The sequence below is a fragment of the Equus quagga genome, chromosome 13, assembly GCF_021613505.1.
Source record: "Equus quagga isolate Etosha38 chromosome 13, UCLA_HA_Equagga_1.0, whole genome shotgun sequence".
Classification (NCBI taxonomy): domain Eukaryota; kingdom Metazoa; phylum Chordata; class Mammalia; order Perissodactyla; family Equidae; genus Equus; species Equus quagga.
Window position 1 is genome coordinate 67,518,266 of NC_060279.1, and position 26,118 is coordinate 67,544,383.

At 40.7% G+C, this 26,118-nt stretch overlaps 2 protein-coding genes across 2 annotated transcripts in view; one reads left to right on the forward strand and one right to left on the reverse strand.

Annotated features, from left to right (window-relative positions):
- Positions 1-26,118, reverse strand: part of GLG1 (golgi glycoprotein 1) — a 157,873-nt gene that overhangs the window by 45,312 nt on the left and 86,443 nt on the right. Inside the window, exons 2-4 of the mRNA XM_046680445.1 lie at positions 24,502-24,534; positions 18,462-18,548; positions 14,319-14,534 (exon numbers count right to left, since the gene is read on the reverse strand). Coding sequence (XP_046536401.1) covers positions 14,319-14,534; positions 18,462-18,548; positions 24,502-24,534 — 336 coding nt within the window. The remainder of the gene's footprint in view (positions 1-14,318; positions 14,535-18,461; positions 18,549-24,501; positions 24,535-26,118) is intronic.
- On the forward strand, positions 6,614-8,115 carry LOC124249468 (DPEP2 neighbor protein-like). Its single transcript, XM_046680446.1, has 2 exons — positions 6,614-6,680; positions 7,814-8,115. Exons 1-2 carry the CDS (start codon positions 6,614-6,616, stop codon positions 8,113-8,115), a joined length of 369 nt encoding a protein of 122 aa, XP_046536402.1.

Here is a 26,118-nt window from a genome sequence, read left to right on the forward strand (position 1 = left end):
CATGAGTGAAATTCTATGGTACTTGTCTTTCTCTGATTTATTTTGCTCAGCATAATATCCTCAAGGTCTATCCTTTGTTGTCACAAATGGCACAATTGTCTTTTTTATGGCTGAGTAGTACTCTAGTGTGTGTGTGTGTGTGTGTGTGTGTGTGTGTGTGTACATATAAACCACATCTTCTTTATCCACTCATCCGTTGATGAGCACTTAGGTTTCTTCCAAGTCTTGGCTATTGTGAATAATGCTGTGATGAACATAGGGGTGCACATATCTTTTTGAATTACTGATTTCATGTTCTTTGGACAAATATCCAGTAGTGGAATAGCTACATCATACGCTATTTCTATTTTTAATTTTTTGAGAAATCTTCATACTGTTTTCCATAGTGGCTGCACCAGTTTGCACTCCCATCAGCAGTGTATGAATAGAGTTCCCTTTTCTCCACATCTTCTCCAGCATTTATTATTTCTTGTCATGTTAATTACAGCCATTCTGATGGGTGTGAAGTGATATCTCATTGTAGCTTTGATTTGTACTTCCCTAATAATTAGTGAAATTAAACATCTTTTCATGTGCCTGTTGGCCATCTGTATATCTTTTTGGAAAAATGTTCAGATCCTCTGCTCATTTTTTTAATTGGGTTGTTCATTTTTCTGTTGTTGAGTTGTATGAGTTCTTCATATATTTTGGAAAGTAACCCCTTGTTGCATATGTGATTTGCAAATATTTTCTTCCAGTTGGAGGGTTGTCTTTTTTTTGTTGTTGATGGTTTCCTTTGCAGTGCAGAAGCTTTTTACTTTCATGTAGTCCCATTTGTTTTTTTTCCTTTGTTTTCCCTTGCCTGATTAGACTGGTATTCAAAGAGATATCGCTAAGACCAGTGTCAAAGAGTGTACTGCCTATATTTTCTTCTAAGAGTTTTATGTCTTACCTTTCAGGTCTTACATTCAAGTCTTTAATCCATTTTGAGTTAATTTTTGTGTATGGTATAAGATAACGGTCTATTTTCATTCTTCTGAACATGGCTGTCCCATTTTCCCAACATCTTTATTGAAGAGACCTTCCTTTCTCCATTGTATGTTCTTGGCTCCTCTGTTGAAGATCAGCTATCCGTAGATGTGTGGTTTCATCTCTGAGCTTTCAATTCTGTTCCTTTGATCTGTGTGTCTGTTGTTGTACCAGTACCATGGTGTTTTGATTACTATAGCTTTGTAGTATATTTTGAAGTCAGGGAATGTGATACCTCCAGCTTTGTTCTTTTTTCTCAGGATTGCTTTAGCTACTCGGGGTCTTTTGTTGTTCCATGTGAAATTTAAGATTCTTGGTTCAATTTCCATGAAGAATGTCCCTGAAACTCTGACTGGGATTGCACTGAATCTGCAGATTGCTTTAGGTAATATGGACATTTTAACTATGTTTATTCTTCCAATCTATGAGCATGGAATATCTTTCCATTTCTTTACATCATCTTCTATTTCTTTCAATAATGTCTTATAGTTTTCAGTCATAGTCTTTCAGTATAGTTTCAGTTATGGGTCTTTTACCTCCTTGGTTAAATTTATTCCTAGATATTTTATTCTTTTTGCTGTGATTGTAAATGGGATTGTATTCTTGAGTTCGCTTTCTGCTAGTTCATTGTTAGTGTACAGAAATGCAACTGATCAGCCTTGCCAATCTGGGTCTGGAGCTCTTTGTGCTGTGCACACTACAAGGGGATTCTCCCAAAGTCATTTGGCCTACAACTGTGCAGTCGAGCACCATCCCCTCACTACTTCGCGATCACCACATCCTTTGTGCTCTGGAAACCGGCAATGGCAAGAATCTCAGCTACCTACTACCTCTGCTTCAACTGCTCTTGGGCTGGCCACGCCTGGTCTCCCAGTGTATCCCTGCTCCTTGAGGCCTGGTCCTTGTACCTTCACAAGAATTAGCTGAACATGTCCAGGCTGTGGCACAGCCCTTGGGCAGCTCCCTGGACCCTCCATGTCCAGGAGCTTGGGGGAGGCCATGGCATGAGTAGGATCCAGCTACAAGTGTCCAAACAACCTTCAGCACATGTACTAGTGGCCACTCTGGAGGCTTTGCGGAAGACCCTGAAAAGGTAACTGATCAGCCTGGAGCAGCTCTCCTTCTTGGTATTGGATGAGGTAGACACACTCTTGCATGGAAGCTTCCTGGAACTAGTGGACTGCATCGTGGAGAAGAGCCATATATTGGAAGGCCCAGCTGACTTAAAATACCCCTTCAATCCCAAAGCTCACTTAGTGCTGGTGGGGGGCCACATTTCCCCAAGGTGTAAGCCAGCTCCCGAGTCAAGTTGCCAGCCCAGACTCTCTAACCACTGTCACCAGCTCCAAGCTCCACCATGTCATGTCTCATGTCAGACAGACATTTATGAGGCTGAAGGGAGCAGAGAAGGTGACTGAGTTGATACAGATCCTCAACCAGCATGACAGAGAATATAGGACGGGCCCCTCAGGAAGTGTTCTGGTGTTCTGTAATAGCTCTAGCACTGTGAACTGCCTAGGGTATATTCTAGATGACCACAAAATCCAACACCTCAGGCTGCAGGGACAAATGCCAGCCTCAATGAGGGCAGGTATGTTCCAGCGCTTCCAAAAGGGCTCCCAACTCCCGAGACATACTTCTGTGCATAGACACAGCCTCTCGGGGCTTGGACAGCACCCATGTGGAGCTGGGTGTCAATTATGGTTTCCCCCTTACCCTGCAAGACTACATCCAGAGAGTGGGAAGAGTGGGCCATGTGGGGAGCAAGGTGCCAGGAACAGTCATTAGCTTTGTGACTCATCCTTGGTTCACATTGAGCTGGCAGCTTGCTGGAGGAGAAGCCTTCCAGGACTAGGGTACTTAGTGAGAGAGCCTTTGCCCCAGCAAACCTGACTGCAGCTGGCTTAAATACAATGTCCTAACAGGGATCTTTCCCTGTGTTCTGTAGGGGTGAGCACAATTGTCAGTAGGATGAGCTAGGCCGCTCAATCACCTCTTCAAAGGCCTGGTGAGCTGCTGTCTGGCTTCCAAAGGTAAGCTGCTGGCTGGCATTGGAGGGTGAGCTCCTGAGCATGTCTCTCTGTAGTCTTTCACATGACTCGTGAAACATAAAGTAGATTTTGGCTTTGCAATATGTCATGATTTCTAACAATATATGATGTTTTTATGGATCTCACCCAATAATAATAGTTATCATCAGGGCAGAATTAATTGAATTCTGAGAAGATTCACACTCCAAACTACCACACCAAGGACAAAGGCTCTTTCAACTGATGGTTTAGTTCGTAAACATTTAGGTTTTATTTCCTGCCCCTAAAACACCCATTAAGCTCCCAGGAAAAGGGAAAGGTGAAGTAACTAGCAGTAGGGAGAAATCTTCACCAGCAGTGCCCATGGCAGGCTTGGGCACTCTTGGTGAAATCTCTGAGAAGTACTGGCAGAAGAATACAAGGCAGACTGACGCAGAAGTGTGGCTGGCTGTGCATTTCCAGGCTCTGCCTTCTCTTCTGTCCCTTGGTGGCAGAGGAAGAGGAGAGGGGATTAAACTGTTTTACAGAACTGGCAAAACAAGTGTGCAGCATCCTCTGATTGTCTCCTAGGTTCCAGTCTCTGCTGCAGTATATGAGTTTTGCCTAAAGTAATGAACAGGTCAGAATCAAAATACTCCACAAAACAACTTAAAAATACTTGCACACGGAAAATGATAAGGTTTCAGAGAACAGAAATGGGCCCAGGGCAGCCTTTACCAAAACAGAATATTGTACCAAATGTACAATCAGAGCTCTCTTTTCCATATGAAAAAACTGAAGCTCAGAGGGACAAAAGAACTTACTCAAAATCACACAAGTAAGTTGGACAGAATCTGGTCTTGTCTGCACCAAGGTTTGTATTCTTAACCACCATACTGGCTTTTTTCAAAAATGATACACACACAGAATTACTATACATCTCTCTTTTCCTTGAATATTCCTTGTTTACATCTACACCTGGCACAGTTTTTAATACTGCCTAGTTTGACTCTCAAAAGTGACCCACTTTAGGGGCCGGCCTGGTGGCACAGTGGTTAAGTTCGCGCGTTCTGCTTCTCAGTGGCCTGGGGTTCGCCAGTTTGGATCCCAGGTGCAGACATGGCACCGCTTGGCACGTCATGCTGTGGTAGGTGTCCCACATATAAAGTAGAGGAAGATGGGTACAGATGTTAGCTCAGGGCCAGGCTTCCTCAGCAAAAAAAGAGGACTGGCAGCAGTTAGCTCAGGACTAATCTTCCTCAAAAAAAAAAAAAAAAAAGTGACCCAGTTTAGACAATAATTTGGTTGCTCTATCCCTGGACTACTATGGTGGAGCTGCCCAGGAAGCTTGTTAAAAGTACAGATTTTTTTTTTTTTTTTAATTTTGGTGAAGGAGATTAGCCCTGAGCTAACATCTGTTACCAATCTTCTTCTTTTTGCTTGAAAATGATTACCACTGAGTGAACATCTGTGCCAATCTTCCTCTATTTTGTATGTGGGATGCCGACACAGCATGGCTTGATGAGCGATGTGTAGGTCCACACCCAGGATCCGAACCTGCGAACCCCAAGCCGCCAAAGAAGAGCATGTGAACTTAACCATTACACCACTGGGCCGGCCCTGGCAGATTTCCTAGCCCCACTCCAGATCTGGATAAGTTTTCTGAGGGTTGGCCCAAGAATCCATGTACGAGTATTTCTAAGTTGTTTTGTGTACTCCCCAGGTGAGTCTCAAACTCTCTTAAGTTGAGAAACCTTTTGTGTATACTGTTCCACCTTCCCCAGAGACCCAGCCAGGTCTGGATAAGGTTTCAGTCCCCCACCAGAGCAGAGGGGTGCTCCTGGACAAGTAATCTCTCTGGAGCCTTGGAGAATCTGAGGGGTCTCATGCTGGCCCACCTGCCAGGATGAATCTCCTCCAGAACCCTCCCCAAAAGCAGTCTGCTCTAATTAGGCCTGACTTCATCTGTCCTATCCTGTACCACACTGATCAGGTAACTTAGGAGTAGAGAGAAGGTGCTGTGCTTCTCAACTGGGGTTGGCCAACCTCTGAAATAGTAGCCCGGGCAATCTCTACCTCCTGGGCACATCCCCTCTGCAACAGCCCCAGTCAACAAATATCCCATCTTTTTTTTTTTGGAAGATTAGCCCTGAGCTAACATCTGCTGCCAATCCTCCTCTTTTTGCTGAGGAAGACTGGCCCTGAACTAACATCTGTGCCCATATTCCTCCATTTTATATGTGGGCTGCCTGCCACAGCACAGCTTGATAAACGGTGCGTATATCTGCACCTGAAATCCAAACCAGCAATCCCTGGGCCACCGAAGCGGAACGTGTGAACTTAACCGCTGAGCCACCAGGCAGGCCCTGAAATGTCCCATCTTTGCTTATTCAAGGTCAGCCATAAGGAGGCCCCTGCTAAGGAAGGTTCTCTCTCATTGCTAGGAAGTTCTTGGACACACTGCATCAAAGACTGCCCTAAATATAGTTCCTTCCTGTGGGCCCAGTCGGGCTAAGAGCAGAGTTTTTTTCCTCCTCCTCTGAGTAGGACCAAATTGTTTTTTAGTAACACTTTTTCACAGTGTTGACCATGTTTTTCACCTGGGCTGCTGCTGGGCCCACATCTCTTCCTTTCGTGGTGATGGGATTATCATTATTTGCCCTTTTTGGGGGGAGAGGAGTGTAATGATCAGGCTGTCATTTTGTATTATGTCATTTTGTCATGAAATTGTTTTGAATTTCATATTAAAATGGGCCCATCATTCCCACTTTTTGAAGTCATTCGAGACCCTCATTTTGCCTTGGAGCACCTTTAACATTTCTCCCAAAGATGGAATGTGATGTCCCTGGAATGTGATGAGCTTGTCCTCATGTTTCTATCAGCTACAAATCCGGAGTCCCAACATGGAGCCCTATCATGGAGCACAACACCTCTCCACTACCTGTGTAGCCTTGGGTAGACCCCTTAGCCTCTCGGGTTTTGGAGTCCTCAGTTGTGAAAATGTGAAGGTTCTATGAATTTACACTTGAGGCAGGACAAGGTCAGGAAGAGCTCGTCTTTGCTTTTATTCTTCCCACCTGGAATATCTTCCCTCCTCTCCATGGGTCCAAATCTCACTTGTCCTTCAGGCCCACCACCCAGGCGCCTTCTCTGATTTCCAATCCATACAAATCTCTGCCTCTCCAGCTGTTGAATACTTAGGGTCAGTGACATACAACCTGGCTGTCTCTTAAGCTAATCTTGCCTCTCCATCCAGTCTCAGAATATGGGTTTCTTTTGCCCTCCTGTGGTCCCTGAGGCTGTGCCAGCCCACAGGTATGCTCCACAGGGAGTGGCTACTTGACTAGGGCATGGGTGGGGAGGGGCAGGTGTGAGGGCCCAGGCAGGATGCCTCTCTGCCTCCACCTTACTCTCCTCCACAAAACCCCCGGAACCTGAAGCCCGCCCCTCACGTCACAGACTCCTTATGTGACCTCACTGGGTAGTGATGACCTCATAGACCTTCTCACAGTTTCCATGGCAAATGTGGTGCTCTTGGGGAAACTTCCCTACTAGTTCTCTACCAGATACCGATCTGTTAGGTTGCCTGAGAGAGAATGTCTGACCGGATCTTCTATATTAACTCGAACTTGTCCTCTGTCCCCTGGGAGGGCAATGGAGCAGGTAGGCCTAGTGTGGACGTCTGTATAAGAGGCATTGGTATACATACAACCTCACCTGGCTGCCACATGTTCCTTTTGGGCTTGCCTACCACACCTCAGAACATCCCCAGCTGTAAGTAGTACCAGTGGCCTAGGGCCCCCTCAGGGACCTGCAGTGTTCCTGCTCACTACCAAGGACAAGTGAAATGTCATCCCTGGGCAAGTGTTCAGAAGGGTTTACAAATGTAGCCTTCCCCTTTGGGCTACAAGATGCTTCCATTCAGACCCTTTCCTGATTGGCCTCTGAGCAAAAGAGCGTTTTTGTTGGCAAGTGATAAATGGAGCAGTTTGAGGAAGAGCTGTTGAAGGCTGCTCTTGAACCTCACCTTTCAACCCAGGCACCTTCGCTGTGCTGTCATGTAGACATCCACCTGGGTCCCCTCAGATGCATCCCAGACCAAGCTGCTGAGTACTGGGGGAAAGAGTGGTGTCATATCGATGGGAAGAACAGAAGAGGGAAGGGGAGTGATGAAGTGATACTGAGCCTGGAGGACTGAGGAAATGGTGTCCCAGGAGGATGGGGTGATGTGAGCCTAGACTTGGTACCCAGATTCTGGCTTGGAACGTCCTGGTCACTATGTCTCAGTATTTGGCCTTTTTTCTAATCTAGATAAAAGTATCACAGGGCTGGAGTTCAGTGTGGTTGAAACAGGCAGAATGAACGAGGCCCAAGAGGAGTTGCCAAGGTGAAAGGGGTTCTTAACTCATTTAGATTAGATTATTTTTTCAAAACTTGAAAGGCATTTCCATTAAAGCCTCAGAAGTGACAGAACTTAAGAAATGTTTTCTCTGTTGTGGAAGGGAGAGATGGGGGGGATCCTGATTGCAATTATTTTCGGGTTCTACAGTTTTCTCTGGGATGGGGAAGAGATTTCCTGGTCTCCTGCTGCTGGCATAGGCTCCAGGGAATTGCTTTTGCAGCCCAATACCCATCTCTAGGGCACTCGGAGGTGATGGGCCAAGGCTGTGATGTGGATGCCAAGTAGGTTAAAGGGCTTCAACCAGAACCAGAGACAGACATGAGAGAGGGGAGGTCCTGGCAGGACACTGTGCCCAGCAGAAGTGACTGATCAGTTGTGATTTTCTTTGCAACAGCAGTGGCTCCCACTACTCCTCCTACACCTTGTCTATACCATGTCCTCTACCGAGGGTGTGGAGAAACCCAGATGAGCTGGCATGGAGAGACATACTGCCTGGTTGGTGGCTACCGGGCCTACGGAGATGCTCCTCTGGCCACCCCAGCAAAGGTGGAAGCAGAGAAGCCAGTCCCCAGGCGGGTGCTCAACAGACATCGAGCTGTGGCAGAGCCGGAAGAAGACCTCGGCTGCCCCAAACCCAAAATTCCCCGATTGCAGCTTGGTGGTAGGCGGCGGACCCTGCGGAAGCTCGCTGGCTGAGCCACTCTGTAGAGAGGGTAAACATTTAACTGCCTAATACAGCTAATGCTTCCTCCTGCAGTGAGCCCCGCTGACCACCATTGGAGGTTAGAACCTGAGCCATTCTGTCTGAGCCTTTCTCTGCCAGAAGCCGCCTTCCATACTAACTGGCCATGGGCAAGGAGCCTCAGCAACTGAGGTTTGAAATGAGAGGCTGCTCTGAGCATCCCAGGACTGAAGCTGGCCTGGAAGAAAACCTGATGTTCCTCTGCTCAATCCTCTAGTGTCCCTTCTTGGGCAGAAGAAAGAAAACTCTGTACTCTGTGAGCCAAGGAGGATGCAGGAACAGAGAGATGGTGCAGAGCGGCTTTATCAGCGGCCCGGTCTACCAGATGGACTCCTGCATGACTCGTTGCCAGCAGCTACCAGCACAAACCAGGAGGAGCTGGGCTTTTTGAATCTGAAAGAAGCAATCTGTGGCTACCCAGGGAGCCTCCTGCCTGGGATCTCAGGAGGCAGAATAAAGAGACTCAGGAAGACCTGCTCCCTAGAGCAAGAAGGGGATGGAGAGAGTCAAGCAGCATTCCTCGCCCCAGGCCACCACCTCCCCCCCTCCGCCCACACCCCCTGCTCACATCCTCCTTTATTCCCAGCCCTTTCTAGCCCCAGTGGGGTTTCTCATTGTTCAATAAATGATTTTCTGTAACAGTGTTTGACTTGAAATTCAGCTTGTCCAAGGCCAGGCCCCAAACCTCCCTGTTCCCTTAAAGTACATTCCCACATGGGGTATCTGGTCCTCTAAGACCTTCTGCCTCCAAAAAGGGCCCTTGGGTGCCGCTTCTCACTATGTGGCTATGTGAACTGGGGCAGGACACAGGCAGGTTCTTTAAGAAATGCAGAGCCTGATGAGTACTTCCCTCTCTATGTGCAAGTGCAAGTGTGTGTGTGTGTGTGTGTGTGTGTGTGTAAGGAGAGGAGAGGCAGGACTGAGAAGGTGCTGTTACATCTACCAATCCACCCATCCATTTAACAAATATTTATTGACATTATTTATTAACAAATATTTATTGGGATATTTCAGTGAATGTGATGATCAAAGCCCTTCTCCTTAAGGAACCCACAAACTAAAGGAAGAAACAAAATATAATTTCAAGTAATTATAATTGTTATAAAGAAAAGTTAAAATAGGATAAGAGGATAGAGTGATGAAGGGGTGCTATATTATACAAGGTAGTCAGGGAAGGCTTCTCTGAGGAGGTGACATTTCAGTGGAGATGTGAGTGAAGGAGTTATGTGAGGAGCTGGAGGAAGACTCTTCCCGGAGGAGGAAATGGCAAGTGCCAAGACACTGAGGTAGGAAAGAGGCTAGCCTGTTCCAGGACCAGCAGATAGGCCAGTGTGGCTGGTGAGGAAAGATAGAGAAGAATGAAAGATGTGGTTGGAAAAGTAGGCGTGGGCTGGACCGTAGCAGGCCTTGTCGGCTATGGTGAGGAGAGCATCCTGTCTTAAATGTGACGGGAAGTCACGGGAGGGATTTGAACAGGGTAGTGAAGTGATCTGATGTAGATGCTAAACAGCTCACTGAGTGCTGTGTGCCATGGCAATGAGCTGCTGGCTGTTCCCAGTGGAACGCCTCTCTCAGCAGGTAAGGGGACAGTTGGTGCTGGGGAGTGAGGGTGGGAGAAAATCAGCAGAGAGGAAAGAGCAGTGTTTGGGCCTGTATCCCAGGCCCACGTACTTTTCAGCCCAGAACAGAAGGGGACACTGTCAGCAGCTCGTAGCCCTCAGGCCCGGGTAAAATCACCCAACCTGTGGACAGCACACTGGTTCTCAGGGCCACAGCAGCAAGACTGTGGCTCCTTCCCCCAACACACACCTTCAAGGCCAGAGAAAGTGCTGATAACTTAAGAAGTTTCCCCAACCTGGGTTAGAGGAGCGGGGGCGTACACCCTGCGGTTCCTAGCAAGTTCGCACTGTGAGTCTCAGTTAACCCACAAAAGACCACTAATGCCTCTTCTTGCAGTGACCCCCACTGCCCAGTACTGGAAATTAGAACCTCAGAATCTCTCTCTGAGACTTGGTGTGACTGAGGCAGACTTGTGGTTTCTGGGGGAGTCAGATAGGTTGGCGAATCCCAAACATGAGGCAGAGACCCACCTGGGCTCTTACGACAACTAGAAATCCCCAGCACCCACACCACTCCTAACTGAATACGGTTTTCAGGGTGGAGTCTGGAAATCTGCAGGTTTCTTTTCTTCTTATTTGAAAAGTTTATTTACCCACATATTCTGTGATCCTTCAATCAGCACTCTACAGAACTTTTCCTATCTCTCAAAATCTGATATTCTACATTCTTCTTTTTTTTTTTTTTTGAGTTTGGCTTTTATTCTTTTTCTTATTTTTGAAAGTTGTATTATTGAGGTCATAATGGTTTATAACATTGTGTAATTTCAGGTGTACATTATTATTTATCAGTTTCTGTATAGACTGCATCATCCTCACCACCAATAGTCTAACTTTTATCCATTACCACATATATGTGCCCCTTTACCCCTTAAAACCACCTCCCAACCTCCTTCCCCTCTGGTAACCACTAATCTGTTCTCTTTATCCATGAGTTTGTTTATCTTCCACATATGAGTGAAATCACGTGATGTTTGCCTTTCTCTGTCTGGCTTATTTCACTTAACATAATATTCTCAAGGTCCATCCATGTTGTTGCGAATGGGATGATTTTGCCTTTTTTTTATGGCTGAGTATGTATTCCATTGTGCGTGTGTGTGTGTGTGTATATATATATATATATATATATATATACACACCCCACATCTTTATCCATTTATCAGTCAATGGGCAGTTGGGTTGCTTCCACGTCTCAGCTATTGTGAATAATGCTGCAGTGAACACAGGGCTACATAAATCTCTTTGGATCACTGATTTCAAGTTCTTTGGATAAATACCCAGTAGCGGGATAGCTGGATCGTATGGTATTTCTATGTTTAATTTTTTGAGAAACCTCCATACTGTTCGCGTCAGTTTGCATTCCCACCAGCAGTGTATGAGGGTTCCCTTTTCTCCACATCCTCTCCAGCATTTGTTATTTTTTTCGTCTTGGTAATTATAGCCATTCTGACAGTAATTACAGCCATTCTCATTGTAGTTTTGATTTGCATTTCCCTAATAATTAGTGATGTTAAACATCTTTTCATGTACTTGTTGGCCATCTGTATATCTTCTTTGGAAAAATGCCTGTTCAGATCCTCTGCTCATTTTTTTAATTTGCTTGTTCATTTTTCTGTTGTTGAGTTGTATGAGTTCTTCATATATTTTGGAAAGTAACCCCTTGTTGCATATGTGATTTGCAAATATTTTCTTCCAGTTGGAGGGTTGTCTTTTTTTTGTTGTTGATGGTTTCCTTTGCAGTGCAGAAGCTTTTTACTTTCATGTAGTCCCATTTGTTTTTTTTTCCTTTGTTTTCCCTTGCCTGATTAGACTGGTATTCAAAAGGATACTGCTAAGACCAGTGTCAAAGAGTGTACTGCCTATATTTTCTTCTAAGAGTTTTATGTTTTCAGGTCTTACATTCAAGTCTTTAATCCATTTTGAGTTAATTTTTGTGTATGGTATAAGATAATGGTTTATTTTCATTCTTCTGAACGTGGCTGTCCCGTTTTCCCAACATCTTTACTGAAGAGACTTTCCTTTCTCCATTGTATCTTCTTGGCTCCTTTGTTGAAGATCAGCTATCTGTAGATGTGTGGTTTTATCTCTGGGCTTTCAATTTTGTTCCACTGATCTCGTGTCTGTTTTTGTGCCAGTACCATGCTGTTTTGGTTACCATAGCTTTGTAGTATATTTTGAATTCAAGGAGTGTGATACCTCCAGCTTTGTTCCTTTTTCTCAAGATCGCTTTGGCTATTTGGGGTCTTTTATTTTTCCATAAAATTTTAGGATTCTTTGTTCAATTTCCATGAAGAATGTCATTGGGATTCTGATTGGGATTGCACTGAATCTGTAGACTGCTTTAGGTAACAGGGGCACTTTAAGTATGTTCATTTTCTAATCCATGAGCATGGAATACCTTTCCATTTCTTTATGTCTTCTTTGATTTCTTTCAATAATGTCTTATAGTTTTCAGTATATGGATCTTTCACCTCCTTGGTTAAATTTATTCCTAGGTATTTTATTCTTTTTACGTGATTGTAAATAGGATTCTGTAGGTTTAATTAATATATAATCTTTGTTCTAAAATTTATATATATTAACGTTTTGAAAAAAATTGTTATCGTTTCAAAATCATGACATTTTTACGTTCATACAGAGGCAGGGACAAACAGATTAACCATGACTTCTTGCCTCTGCCCTTTAGAGGAGGTCTGTTCACAGCAAGTCATGAGGAATTTTCAAGCTTCAGAGGCAACAAATTTGGAATTGATGAGCCTGTTCTCTTCTGTGGTCAGAAGGTGATTCATTAATTTTCAGGATAATTTTCATATCTAAGTAACTGGCTTCAGAGAAGTAAACTATAGTTGGAAAAGGCAAAGAAAGGCTGAGAACATGCCTTCCTCATTTTTAAACTTGGCTGTAGGACCAGAGCAAATTATATAGGAGGGAACATGCTTTTTCAGAAGCACAGGCATGAGCCCATCACACTGTCACCAAAGTACAGGAAAGCTTTTGATGCTAGGGTGAGGGCCTGGTATAAAGAGAAATTCACCCAACTGGTAGGTATAGCAAAAGATAAAAATGACAAAGATGTGCATTTTGATAGTCCACAGAAACATTTTTTGTTATTTTAACAAAGGTGAAAAAACAAGCCTCCCTCTCACGTCTTTGGCCTCTAGCACTACTACTTCCTGCAATGGTCTCAGTCACTGCAGACTGAGGAGCTCACACACACAGCTGAAAGCACATTTTATACTGACAATTCAGACTGCTAGTGGGAAGCTAACCAGAGATTAGCTTTCATTCATCATAAATACGAAAAAGGGTCATCCCTGATTCCTGCAAAGTGTGTCTGGAACACTTATGTGAAGAGTTTAAAAGGAGTCAGGTTTAGAATTAAATATAATCTCCCACACCCTAAAGAAAGTCAGAGGAACTTCCTGAATTTTCAGGATGACTTGAGTGCTTTGTGCCATTTCTAGAGTCTGCCGCAGGGGAAAAAAAATCCACATTCTTTATTAAAACTGGCCCTTCTTTAGCTGCCTGAAAGGTGTATGTCAAGTTCACAGTGCTCTCAAGATCAACTGAGAATGCTGTGTGAAATGGCCAGAGCCCTGTGCTGGTATGAAGGAAAGGGTATTTGGTGACAGCCAGACAATACCCAGCACTAAACCCTTCATTTGAACCAGTATATGAATTTCCAGCATTCCAACACTATGTCCCCTTTGTCAGTGACGGAAGCCTGCAAACCATGGTGCAATGAACAAATAGAGGGCAAAGAGACAAATGGATTTTATTTTCCTTCATATTTCCTAAACATCAGATTAATGAGCAGTGGTAATAAATAGCTGATGCCATACACAGATCTCAGACTACCTCTCCCACTGGCATCTGTTACTTCTCAAGAGTTTCTTTCATTTTTGCCGAGCTAACAAATTCAGAACAAACCTGGCCAAACGTCCACTGTGACCTTCTGGACAACAGACTAACAAGGACAAAATAAGATCAGACACAAACAAGGAAGAAGAAACTAGCTAGGTAGTTATTTTCTGTCTTTACTAAAACTAGTTCTTCTGAAATGAAGACAACATGTCACATTTATAGAGTACCTTTCTTCTGACAAGGTAAAAATACCTTCACATATCTTAAATTTTCTTTTGTAGTGGTGTGCTTACTAAGTAATTTTTTATGGCAACAGTGAGATATATGCAGAGAAAGGTTAGAGAACTCAAATCTCTTCTAATCCAACTACTTTTCCCACAGGACCTCAAAATGCTTTTCAAGAGGAACATTATAGGTAACCAGCAAATGGTTTAGTATTTTGAGGATAACACTACTCTTAGCAGATATAAATTTCTCTACTTCCCTCTACAGTGCTGAAACACTTTGTTACAAACAGATGAAATGCATTCACAGGTCCACTAGCTTTAGATCTTGGGGCTGTCTGGACCTCAACTTTAAGGCCACCTCTAGCCCTAAATTTTACCACACCAATTATACAAAGCTGTTCACTTATAAAGTTTGTAAGACCCCTTTGGTGAAGCCAGCGCAGTAAGTACCTTTTCTCCAAGCCGAATGCTGCCACATTTCAGAATGTTGATGTCATTTTTGCAGTCATCCATGAAGCCACAGATTAGACGGTAATCACTGAAAATGATGGCCGTCATCTTGGTGATGTATTGGTGACACTGGTACTCAGTGATGTTGCCTCGGTGATCCACCAAGCAGGAAACCAAATAACCTTTTCCAACTGGTTCATCAGCACATTCTTTAATCTGCTCAAAAGAAAGTGGCTATTTTACACAAGTATTCTATTCTCATATCAAATAACCTTTACAAAACAGAGAATGTCTGATATTTTCTTGTTGATTACCCAACTCTATACTTGGAAGAGAAAAGGAAACACTTAGAAATACATTTATTGTAAAGGAAATAGTGTGCCACGCCCTCTCAGATGGTTGAGCCTTCTAAGAAATACCTGATTAACGTGTTTTGCAAGAAAATATATCCATAAACAAATGCTTAGGTAGAACTCAGGTTTAAATAGAGTAAAAAGAGCTTTTTAAAAAATTTCAGCTTTACTGAGATATAATTTAAAAGAGCTTTTAACATCTACAGCTTTAGAATAGTTCTACTGAGAAGTCCCTCTATCTATGCAAAAAATGCAATGGATAGTGAGGAGATTAATCTAGAGAACATGTCTGGAAAACAGGTGCAGAATTGGTCTAGTTGCACGTCCCAAGCCAAGCTACACAGAAAACTGTTACTGTTAGTAAACCTAATGGCCAAAGGGACGGAGGAGGGAAGGCATAATATTACTTCTTGACACGACATTAATGTGTTCTGAATTAACTATGGATTTGGACATGTGTTTTTGAACTTAGCAGAATCCCAGCTTCACCACTGTGGTCTGGAACAGAAACATGTTTAAAATGATGTTCACTGCAGCCTGCTGAGAGGTTTGGGAAGCGGAAGGCCATAGTAAACCTAATTTGGGTGGTTTAGACATATGATCTAGTGGGTCAAGCACAGAGTGGTTAGTGTTCCTGCAAAGTTCATCCCAAACCACGAGTGCTCATAAAGCAAACTAGCCAAAAAATGCTGAAATTTAGGCATAAACAAGTGAAATCTACCTATAGGGCTATAAGCTTGAATTATAAAGCGAGAAGGTTGTTTCTCCTACTGCACTTGGAGAAATTAAAAAGAAACAAAAGGAAGTTTTGACAAAAGGAAGGAGCCAAATGTAAATGTTTATTTTTAACACAGAAGAGAATGATTTATTGGTTTTTTTAAATCAATGCAGACCATTCTCTACCACTGCACTACCTACTATAATATAAATATGTAAACAGGACAAAACACATACAACCTCCTCTTCCAAAAGGCACTGGGTGAAGGGCATACATACCACACATCAATTATCCTATAGGCCACTAGGTCTCTTCACATCTAAATCCAGATCAAGTTAAAAACTCGGTTCAAGACAGAAAACTGTTTACTTTTAAAGAAGCAAACTTGGGAATTTAAGTAAACAGTCCCACACTGGCTTCAAGAGGCAGCAGACATCCTCAACACTCAAGATTAACGCAATTCTTTCAGCTTAACCTGGAATCTTCTTTTGTGATGCCTAAAAAGGTGGGTTGTTTTTCAGCAAAACAGAGTTAAGTTTCAAAAGTAAAAGGAGGAATGGCTGCGTGAAAATCTGAGCATCTGCGATTCAACCATGGAAAAAATCCTGTATAAAAAATAGGACTAGTGGCAGACATTTGATTTTAAAACTTAATGAAGGAGAAGAATTCATACAGGCCCTGATACTGGGCAATCAACAGTTTAAAAATCTGAAGAAAAAGCAAGAGCAGATTTTGAGTTGGAGCCCCAATAAGAAGTTAAATGTATATTTAGCTTTAATCACTTGAGGTTTTACTGAAATACAGAGATATAGTACCTATTTGTATTTCAATTTACCACCAATTATATGAAGTGTAGTATCTGAATTAGAAGTTTATGCTTTTCTTCAACCATCCTATTGAATAGAAGTTTAATAAGACTTGTAAAATTAACAGCAAAAAATAGCATTAAATCATCAACATATCTACGAACAGGAGTAAACTCTGAAGGGGCTGGGGAGCAGATTCACAAGGTACATTAGAAAAATGCTGCAGTCACTCTATTTCTGACATGAGACAGGAGGAAAGGAGGCAGTATTTGGCTCAATCTCGGAGAGTAAATAAAAAGCTTGGTTGGCAGTTTGCAGCTATTCTTGTGAAGTTGTTTTTCTCCTTGGAAGTAGGATTCCAAAATTAAGGAAGAAGATAAGAAGGAGATGTAGAACAAGATGTTTTGTTAGCCACTGTGTTCTTTCTGATACTTAATTTTCCAGACTCTACTATAATCTCCCTCTAGGGAGGGAGAAGTGCCCTTGTTTCTTGAATCTTTTACAAAACCACAATACTCCAAAAGGTTACAAGAGGGCCATCATTACATATACATGATAAGAAAGCCAGCCTTATAACAGATACGGATACACATATAATAAGCCAACAAAGAGGGAAATTATTCAGGTGAATCTGCATATACTCTGAGCTAAATTTCCACATGGCAATCAAATTGGTATGTATAGCTAGTTATATAGCTAGCTAAAGGAGTGTGAGATACAGAATATTGAAGGTAGAAGCTAAAGATCAATCTTTCACAGATACGCCAAGGTAAATAAGAAGGGTCATTGCTTTAAAAGAATAAAATATACCTGATCCAGTATTAGAAAGTTTGAGGAAGAAAGGTTCTACAAGATCCCATAATGACGTTAAGTGAGGAACCCAAGCTGGAGGCTTATCTGAGTGGAGTGGGTCTTCTGTAAGGCTCAGGAGAAAGCGGTCCTGACTTAAGTCAAGTCATCAATAGGGTCAAGTTTGAGGACAGATCAATATGTTATAAGATCTATGACTATTAACTTTGAGGTGGAAAAACAGCAACTACTTTCTCTGTGATTATTATACTTCAGTATACAGAAATCTCTGGCTTTCTGGAATTTCTATTACTAATTCCAAAAATTAAAATAAAATAAAATAAAATAAAAATTTCAGGGGCTGGCTCTGTGGCCGAGTGGTTAAGTTAGTGTGCTCTGCTTTGGCGGCCCAGGGTTTCACCGGTTTGGATCCTGGGTGCGGCCATGGCACCGCTCATCAAGATGATGAGGTGGCGCCCCATACAGCACAACCAGAGGGACCTACAACTAGAATATACAATTATGTACTGGTGGGCTTTGGGGAGAAGAAGATGGGGAAAAAAAAGATTGACAACAGATGTTAGCTCAGGTGCCAAACTTTTTTTTTTTTTGAGGAAGATTAGCACTGAGCTAACATCTGCTGCCAATCCTCCTCTTTTTGCTGAGGAAGACTGGCACTGAGCTAACATCTGTGCCCATCTTCCTCCACTTTATATGTGGGATGCCTACCACAGCAAGGCTTGCTAAGCAGTGCCATGTCTGCACCTGGGATCCGAACTGGCGAAGCCAGGGCCGCCAAAGCAGAACATGTGCAGTTAACCGCTGTGCCACCAGGCCAGCCCAACAGGTGCCAAACTTTAAAAAAAAAAAAAAAAAAATCCAATACCACAACTTTCACTAATACTATTTATTGTTTACATTGAGTCAAGAGAAATAATTGAAAAATCTCCCCAATTAGCATGCACACAATGTTATACATTTTCATGATTTTTGTCTTTATACTCAATATCCATTTATAATATTATACATAATCTTGTTACAAATCTTTTTAATACTAACTCCTATTATATGAAGCGTATGCCTCTATGGTTCAATTGATCCAAGTGGATAGCCAAAACACTTAGGAATGTTTATAAGCTTCCTGGGGAGGCCATTTTGGTATGCCTCAGACATAAGTAGATTGTAAAATGTGTGAGAGCAGCACCGATGACAGAGCAGTTGTATTCTCTGTTTGGTGACCAACAGAGCCTGATTTCCAGTTTGTCTGAATCAACAGCATCTAATGTAAATGTAGATAAACATTAACAAAAAGAATTACATCCCCATTCTTGGTCTATCTCTCAAGCAACACAGATGTGAATTCCAAGAAAAGTAACGTAACTGAGTCAGTCATTCCTCGTTTAATGACTGGTTGGTCAACAGATGTAATTTTCTCATCTACGTCATTCAATACCCACAAAATTCTTTCACAACCTACCTCTGATATGGTAGATTTGCAAACCTCTCTGGCCACAGATTCAAATTTGGGATCTGTAGTTAGGTTCAGTTTATAATTCCACAACAACTAGGTAGAAGAGAAAAAACAAACAAAAAAACTCCAGTTAGAATACTATGGAATTTATCATCAATGACTACTATAAATGATAAAAGCTATTACACAGAGTCAGATAAAGCACATTCACACTTCAGTTAAAACAGAAAAGATAAAATGTCATCAAATTTACAGATAAAAGGAAAAAAACATGCAGACAAAATAAAAATACTACGCTTCAGACATACTTTTTTCTTTTTTTACTTAAGGACAATTTTCTTAAAGCTATGAATTCAGTCATTAAAAAGTCAAGAAAAACATATAATCAATCAACACAATCAAGCATTCACTGATTCACTCAAACATCTGCTTAGCTTATTATGCTGTACCACGCAGAGTCTAACCTCAAGGGGCTTCATAGGCTATCAGAGGAAACAGAAGCAAATGTCTGAGTATGTACTGTGTTAGGAACTGTGGGATAAAATAAGAGGAGAAAGACAAAGACTGTCCAGTGGTGGCTATGGTCCATGGCCCTATTAAGCGTGATTAAGCATCTGGTTAATGGCAACACAAGCTGCCACAGCAGCACAGGGGAGCAGTACCCCGGACTGGGGCGGGGTGGGGCGGGGGGTGTTTGGTCAAGGAAGGTTTACCAGAGAAAGTACAAAAAGCTAAAAGATAAGTAGGAGTTAATCATATTAAACGGGTAAGGAGAAGACCGTTTTAAGTAAATGAAACAGCATGCGTGGAAACTCACCCAAATGGGAAGGAGGGTGTATTAGGGGACTAAAAGTCCAGTGGAGGACTGTTGACTCTGGAGAGGCAGGCTAGAGCCAGATCGTAAAGCCCCCGTGAGCCATGTTTGAACTTTAACCCAAGAATAATGGAGAGTCACTGAAGGGACAGCAAGGGGGTGACATGACCAGATCTGTTTTTTATAAGTAAAACAGAGACATATATAAAGAGCATTAGGAACAACAAAGAAACAAGCAGTTAATTCTGTATAGGAGTGCTGAGGAAGATTTTGTGAAGAGACAAACTATGAAGGATGACTAGATTTCTTCTCCGCTCTCAGAAAAAAAAAAAAGTAAAATGAAAATGTTCTAATCTCTCATCTACCATCAGTAAGTCAGTTTTTAGGAAAAAAGAGTAGAATCTGGCCTCCATTTATAATGAAAGCTCTAAGAGGATGGGACTTCTGCCTTGTACACCCCTGTAAACCCAGTGCCCAGAAGAGTGTATGGAACACACAGGCATCGATAAATATTTGCTGAATAGATGAACGAATAAACAAACCTACGCCATGATGAATGACAAGTTCAACCAATAGGACATATGAGGCCAAACTGAAAATGGATATAGGAGAAGCATAGTTCTAACTGAAGGAATCCTGGGCCTCCTAGCTCCTGAGAAGCAGCAATTAATCCAATGATTCAAAAGACAAGGTAAGAATTTAGACAAATACATTTTACTATTATCTATGAATTAAGTAAGTACTACACGGTCATTAAATTTTATATTGTAAAATTAAAGCAATGCTCTTCTTTCAAAATTCAGACCATCCTAATTCTTTGTGGACATCAAACCAAAGATAGATTAAAATACTTCTTCCTTCTTGAGTGACTTGTACCTGACTCAATCCCATTTCTCTTGTAAAAAAAAAAAAAAAGAAAGAAAAAGAAAAGCTATCTGGTAGCTTTAGGATTTAGAATAGACAGCAACAAATGTTAGTAAAATTATAAACACAAACCACAGAATACTTCCTCTATCTAATGCAAACTCAGATGTCCTGTGATTGGACCAGAAATAGATTTCCTATCAATAGCCATTTAGATAATAATTTAGATCTTTTCAATGTCTTCAACTTTTAATTTGGAACTTTATTCTGATAACAGATATAAATTTCCTTATGAACAGCACTCCTCCCAAAATGACAGTATTTTTAAATGCTAAAATATTCTACCTCTCGTCTTTTTTTCTTTTTTAGATTTAATTCACATACCATAAAATTTATCATTTTAAATTGTACAATTTAGTGGTTTTTAGTATATTTACAAAGTTGTGCAACCACCACAACCATCTATTCTAGAACATTCTATCATCCCAAACAGAAACCCCATACCCATTCTGTTGCTGCCCATCCTCCCTACTTCCATCCTTTGACAATCATTAATCAACTTTCTAGTCTTTCATTTTTAATATGACCTATTAATACATTCTTATTCTCTTTCAGGAATATAAGTAAAAAGGGAATTCAACACAGGTTGCCACCAATACATTTTCCGCTAGAAAATAAATACATACACTTGATCATTAAGAGTTGATTACTTATACCATATTTAATAGTGTCCTTTCCTGAGTGGTTATAAATAAGAAAAATAACTGCAATTTGACAGTAAGTGCTATTGGTTTACAAGATATAACTCAGTTTCAATTTCCTTAAATTTAAGACGTTCATCTATGAATCTATCATAGATTAGATGGATAGATATAGGGATGGATAGATAGATTCCGTTCCTCACCCTCTCCCAAACATGTATTGAGTAACTACTGTAATCCGAGTACCCTCCTACGTGACAGAGTTGAGAAAGGTGAAGGAAAAAAAAAGCCACTGTCTCTGCATTTGAGAAGCTCAACCACGGGAGACAAAAGAAGGAAAAGTCAGACTAGGAAGAAAATAAGCTATAAAAATAGAGTGTGATAAATGTGGTAACAGAAGGAGGTTATGGCAACACACAGGAAGAATACATCTCATTGAAGGTGTCAGAGGGATAGGTGATGCTGACAGTGGTCAAATTACACAGGGCGCCATCGCCAGGGATAAGAAGGAATTTTGTCAAATGAACTGAGGGAGACTGGGGGTTCCAGGATGCAAAGGTAAAAAGGACAGAAAGAACAATGATAACTTCTAGGAATCACATGGAGCTCAGAATGGCCAGAGCTGAGGGTATGAAAGGGGGTGGAGGGAGGTGGTGGTGGGGGTTAGATCATATTGAATACTATAGCTTATATTTAAAAAATGAAGCTTTATCTTAAAGGAAATGGGAAGCTAGTGGATAATTTTAACCGGAGAACTCAGAAGATCAACTCTGGTCACAGTGTAAAGAAGGGCTAGATGGAGGGAGGTTAGTAGACCAGTCAAAAGGCAAGAACTGACGTGGATGGGAAGGGGTGTATCTGATATATTTAGAAGAGAGTAATGGCAAGATGTGGATGTGGTGGGCAAAGTAAAATTCTTCCTTCACAAAGAAGCTCCCAGAAAGTACAGTCTATAGCTCATTTTATCTACTTACTCTTCCATTTATCCCTAGAAATTTTAAATCAAAATTATCTGTTTGGTCAAACAGTTCTATAAAGGTAGTTAAAAAAATCAAAACAAGCAGTTCGCTGTCAAGTCCCTTTCTAAACTCCTACCCACTCCCCAGAGGCAAACACTTTAAATTCTTTTAGCTTTTTCTTATGGTAATTACCTCCATATTTTTAAACTAAATTGCTATTTCTTGACTTGTCAGTTTTAGGTATCCTACAGTAGCTTTACACTATAGAAGGAATGAACTCTTACAACCTTCTTGCTGAACCCAATCCTCTCACAGAAAGCTAAATCAGAATGCTGTTAAATATTCAGTATTTACATTATTGACTCTGTAAATAATTATATATACTGAGCTATATAGAATATTATTATATTTCTTTCCTTACAACTTTTAGTTTGTCATATAGTTAGCAGTCATTTATTTCATAGGTCTATTTCTCTATATACCCACTACTAATTAATCCCCAATCTCTTTACGAAAAGATAAACTCCACAAAATGTTCAAACACATCAGGTAATCTCTCAGGTCAGACATTCCTCTTGGAGTCTTCCACCTTCCTGCTTCAGTCAGGACTGGTTGTGTTTTTTTTATTTTTTGTTTATTTATTTACCTATTTTTTGAGGAAGATTAGCCCTGAGCTAACATCTGCCACCAATCCTCCCCTTTTTGCTGAGGAAGACTGGCCCTGACCTCACATCCGTGCCCGTCTTCCTCTACCTTATATGTGAGACACCTGCCACAGCATGGCGTACCAAGTGGTGCCATGTCCATACCCGGGATCCGAATCGGTGAACCCAGGGCTGCCGAAGTGGAATGTGTGCACTTAACTGCTGCGCCACTGGGCTGGCCCCAGGACTGGTTGTTTAGCAGGCCTTTGTACAGGTGTCATCCTTAGAATTTCCTTTGCTTTTGCTCCTATGTTGATTCACTAATTATTAGATTCTTTATCTTTCTCTGTCTTGGTGTATTGCTTCATTTTGTTGAAGCACACCCTCCAGTAGCTGTATGAGAAAACATGCATGGCTTGGAAATGTTTTGAAAAATCACATGTCTGAAATGTCTTTATTTTACATTATCTTGAGGGGATATCATTTTTACTCAAAATTTGGAAGGCACTGATCTACTGTCTTCTAGCTTCTAAAAATGCTGATAAGAAGTATAATATTATTCAAATTCCCAGTACTTTATTTTTTTCTCTCTCTGAAAGATTTTGGGATTTAAAATATTTATTTATTTATTTATTTTTATTTTTTTGAGGAAGATTAGCCCTGAGCTAACTGCTGCCAATCCTCCTCTTTTTGCTGAGGAAGACTGGCCCTGACCTCACATCCGTGCCCATCTTCCTCTACTTTATATGTGGGACGCCTACCATAGCATGGCTTACCAAGCGGTGCCATGTCTGCACCTGGGATCTGAACCAGTGAACCCCGGGCCACCAAAGCAGAAGGTGCACATTTAACCACTGCGCCACTGGGCCGGCCCCTCTTTTAATTTTCATGCTCTTAATTATGAGGGAGAATCAATTTTTTTTGTTGTCTATTGGACTTCTTTTTCTTTTCCTATGAAGTCTATTCATGTTGTTGTCTATATTTATTAATGGCACTTTCTACTAGAGAATGTAGTCTCTTCATCTGCATTGCAAATACTTTTTCATAATTTACATAACTTTTCTGAAGGAAAAACCTCAAATCTTTTTTGAGTTTTTTAATGCAATCACATTTATCAATCTTTTTTCTTTTTAATATTTTTTGAGGTTGTATCATATTCAGAAAAACCTTTCTTCTGTGCGTGTTTTCTTCTAGTACTCTCATGGTTTGATTTTGACTTTAAATCTGCCCATCCAGATCTTCTTTAGAATAAGTAGTGAACCTAAGCTGCAAAGCTGCTTCTGTTATCACAGTCTCCTGTCCAAACTACATTCTACACTGTGACTGAGTGATTTCTTCCAGTACTGTCAGATATATAACCTCTTTTAACACCCAGCTCAAGTATCACCCCCACTATTAAATCTTTCCTGACATCAAGCCACCTGGTTAAAATTCACTTTTGTGTTACCACTCTGCTCTGTACAGACTTCTATCACAGTACTGAGCACTTTTTGCATAGATGTGATTTCACGTCAGTCTCCTTTTAATGTTATACCTTATATAATATGGATATATACATATGACTTTTAGTGTATTAATTATAGTTATCTATCTATATATACAAAACCTTTAACATATTAATCATAGTCTATCCCTGGAGTTCTTATGTGCTAACTCTAACACATGTCTGTATCTTCAAAGTGTTTCTCTACATGTCTCTAGTTTCTACTACAGTGTTCAGCACATAGATGACAGTATAACTAAACAAAATAACTTTAAAATACAGAATTCTAAAGTAGTAAACTTCACAAGCAGAGAAACAATCATTTTCATATGGTAGCAGTAACTGAAGAAAAATTTAAGCTTCAAGTGCATAAATATTATTTGGCAGAAGCTGCCAATTTCTACAATGGAATGATATCTGTAGATTTTACCATGCCCTTAAACAAAGTTTATCACCCTCTTGTTAAGATTAAGAGAACTTAAGAAAACATAATGTTTCCCAGAACAACAGGAAAAGCACCCCAAAGTCTGTCACTATATATATAAAGCACATATGGTGAATTATGGAAAATCCATACTTACATGATTGCAGTCCGAAGAAATTTCATTTTCAGGCTAAAAGGAAAAAAAGAAGAGATGAGGTTAAAAAAAAAACCCTTTCAAGTTTTCAAATACCACCAAAATAAACTCAAAACAAGAACTCTGAATATTCAACTGAATATGTTTGTTCAATATAAGGAGCAGAAAATGGCTTATATATCTTTTAGATTGCTGGGGAGAAATATATCAGAAAAGTAGATGAGACATACTCCCTTCCCAATCAATGGTACAATCTGGAAATGGTGCAAGACAGAGAACAATCTGCTAAAGACATAAAGCAATAGTGACATAATGATCCTTACATGACATTTCCTAATATTTCTGAAAGCTAAAGAGGATCAGGCACAACACAGGTGTTCTTTTTTAAAGAAAGCTAAGTATCCAAAAAAAATATATGCTTATTAAAGAGGGCAAAGAAAGTCTACCAATGATTTAAAAATAAGTCTCATGTGCCCATTGGGGAAGTTAGGTGAAGGGTACACAGGACCTCTATGTGCAATGTTTGTAATTTCTTGTGAGTCCATAATCTTTCAAGTCTATAATTAAAACTAGAAAGTTAAAAAACCCCAGAAATTATAATATATAGTCCCATGAATACATTTGCTTTGTAAAGCCAGGTACATGTACCAGAGATACAACAAACTTTAGATTCCATGATGAAAAAGGGTGGGCTAAGGTGATGCCTAATATCGCATAGCTTTGCAATACACATCCTTAGCTTCCTTGTTCATACCGTTAAAGGAGATACAATTGTAATAATATACATCATAATAAAGCACCATTTCCTTTGAGTTTCCATAGCACTCCAACCTGTTCAAAGGAAGTGAATTCTGTGTACTTTCTATGAGAAATTACCAATTTAGGTTGTAAATGGTACCATTTTCAAAATAAAGGATTCTATCCAAGGTAAAGATAAAGAAATAAAGAAAATAGTAAATATTAACAAATTAAGCAGCCACATCTAGCATTACTTCAGGAAGAAAAAGGTTTTTAGGAAACTATTAATTCTACTTCAGGATTTAGCAGGCATTAATACTAAATATAAACTCGTTCTGTACTTACTTATAAAATATTATATTAAAACTGACTTTAATTAGATTGCTAGGCAATCACAGGATTATAACATATCACTTTTGAACTTTCCTCCTACTCATCTAAGTAAGAATAGATGTTTTACTGCCTTTCTGGGTCTCAGACATCAGCCTCCATACTGAGTTAATTTAGCTTAACTCAGTTCCCCTCCACTTCAATTCCAAGTGCTTAATTTATCTCTCTTAACAGTTTCTTAGCAAGAATGCTTTATTTTATTTAGGCAGTTTTCCACCTGATTCACTTTTAATCTAATCCTTAAATTTTTTCCATTCAATCAGCAATTTTAGTTCTTTCTGAAGCAAAGCATAGAAGGCAATTAATATCACTACCATCTCTACTCATACCCATTTCTACTAAACAATAACTTTGGATTAAAGGAGTACTCTTGAAAGAAATTCAAAGCATTAGAAAATTTTCAAAATAAAGTAGTCAAATAAGATGTAAGCTACCCATGGAAAAAAGTGTAGTCATGTTTACAATCCACAAGACCTATTATTAGCAAATCAA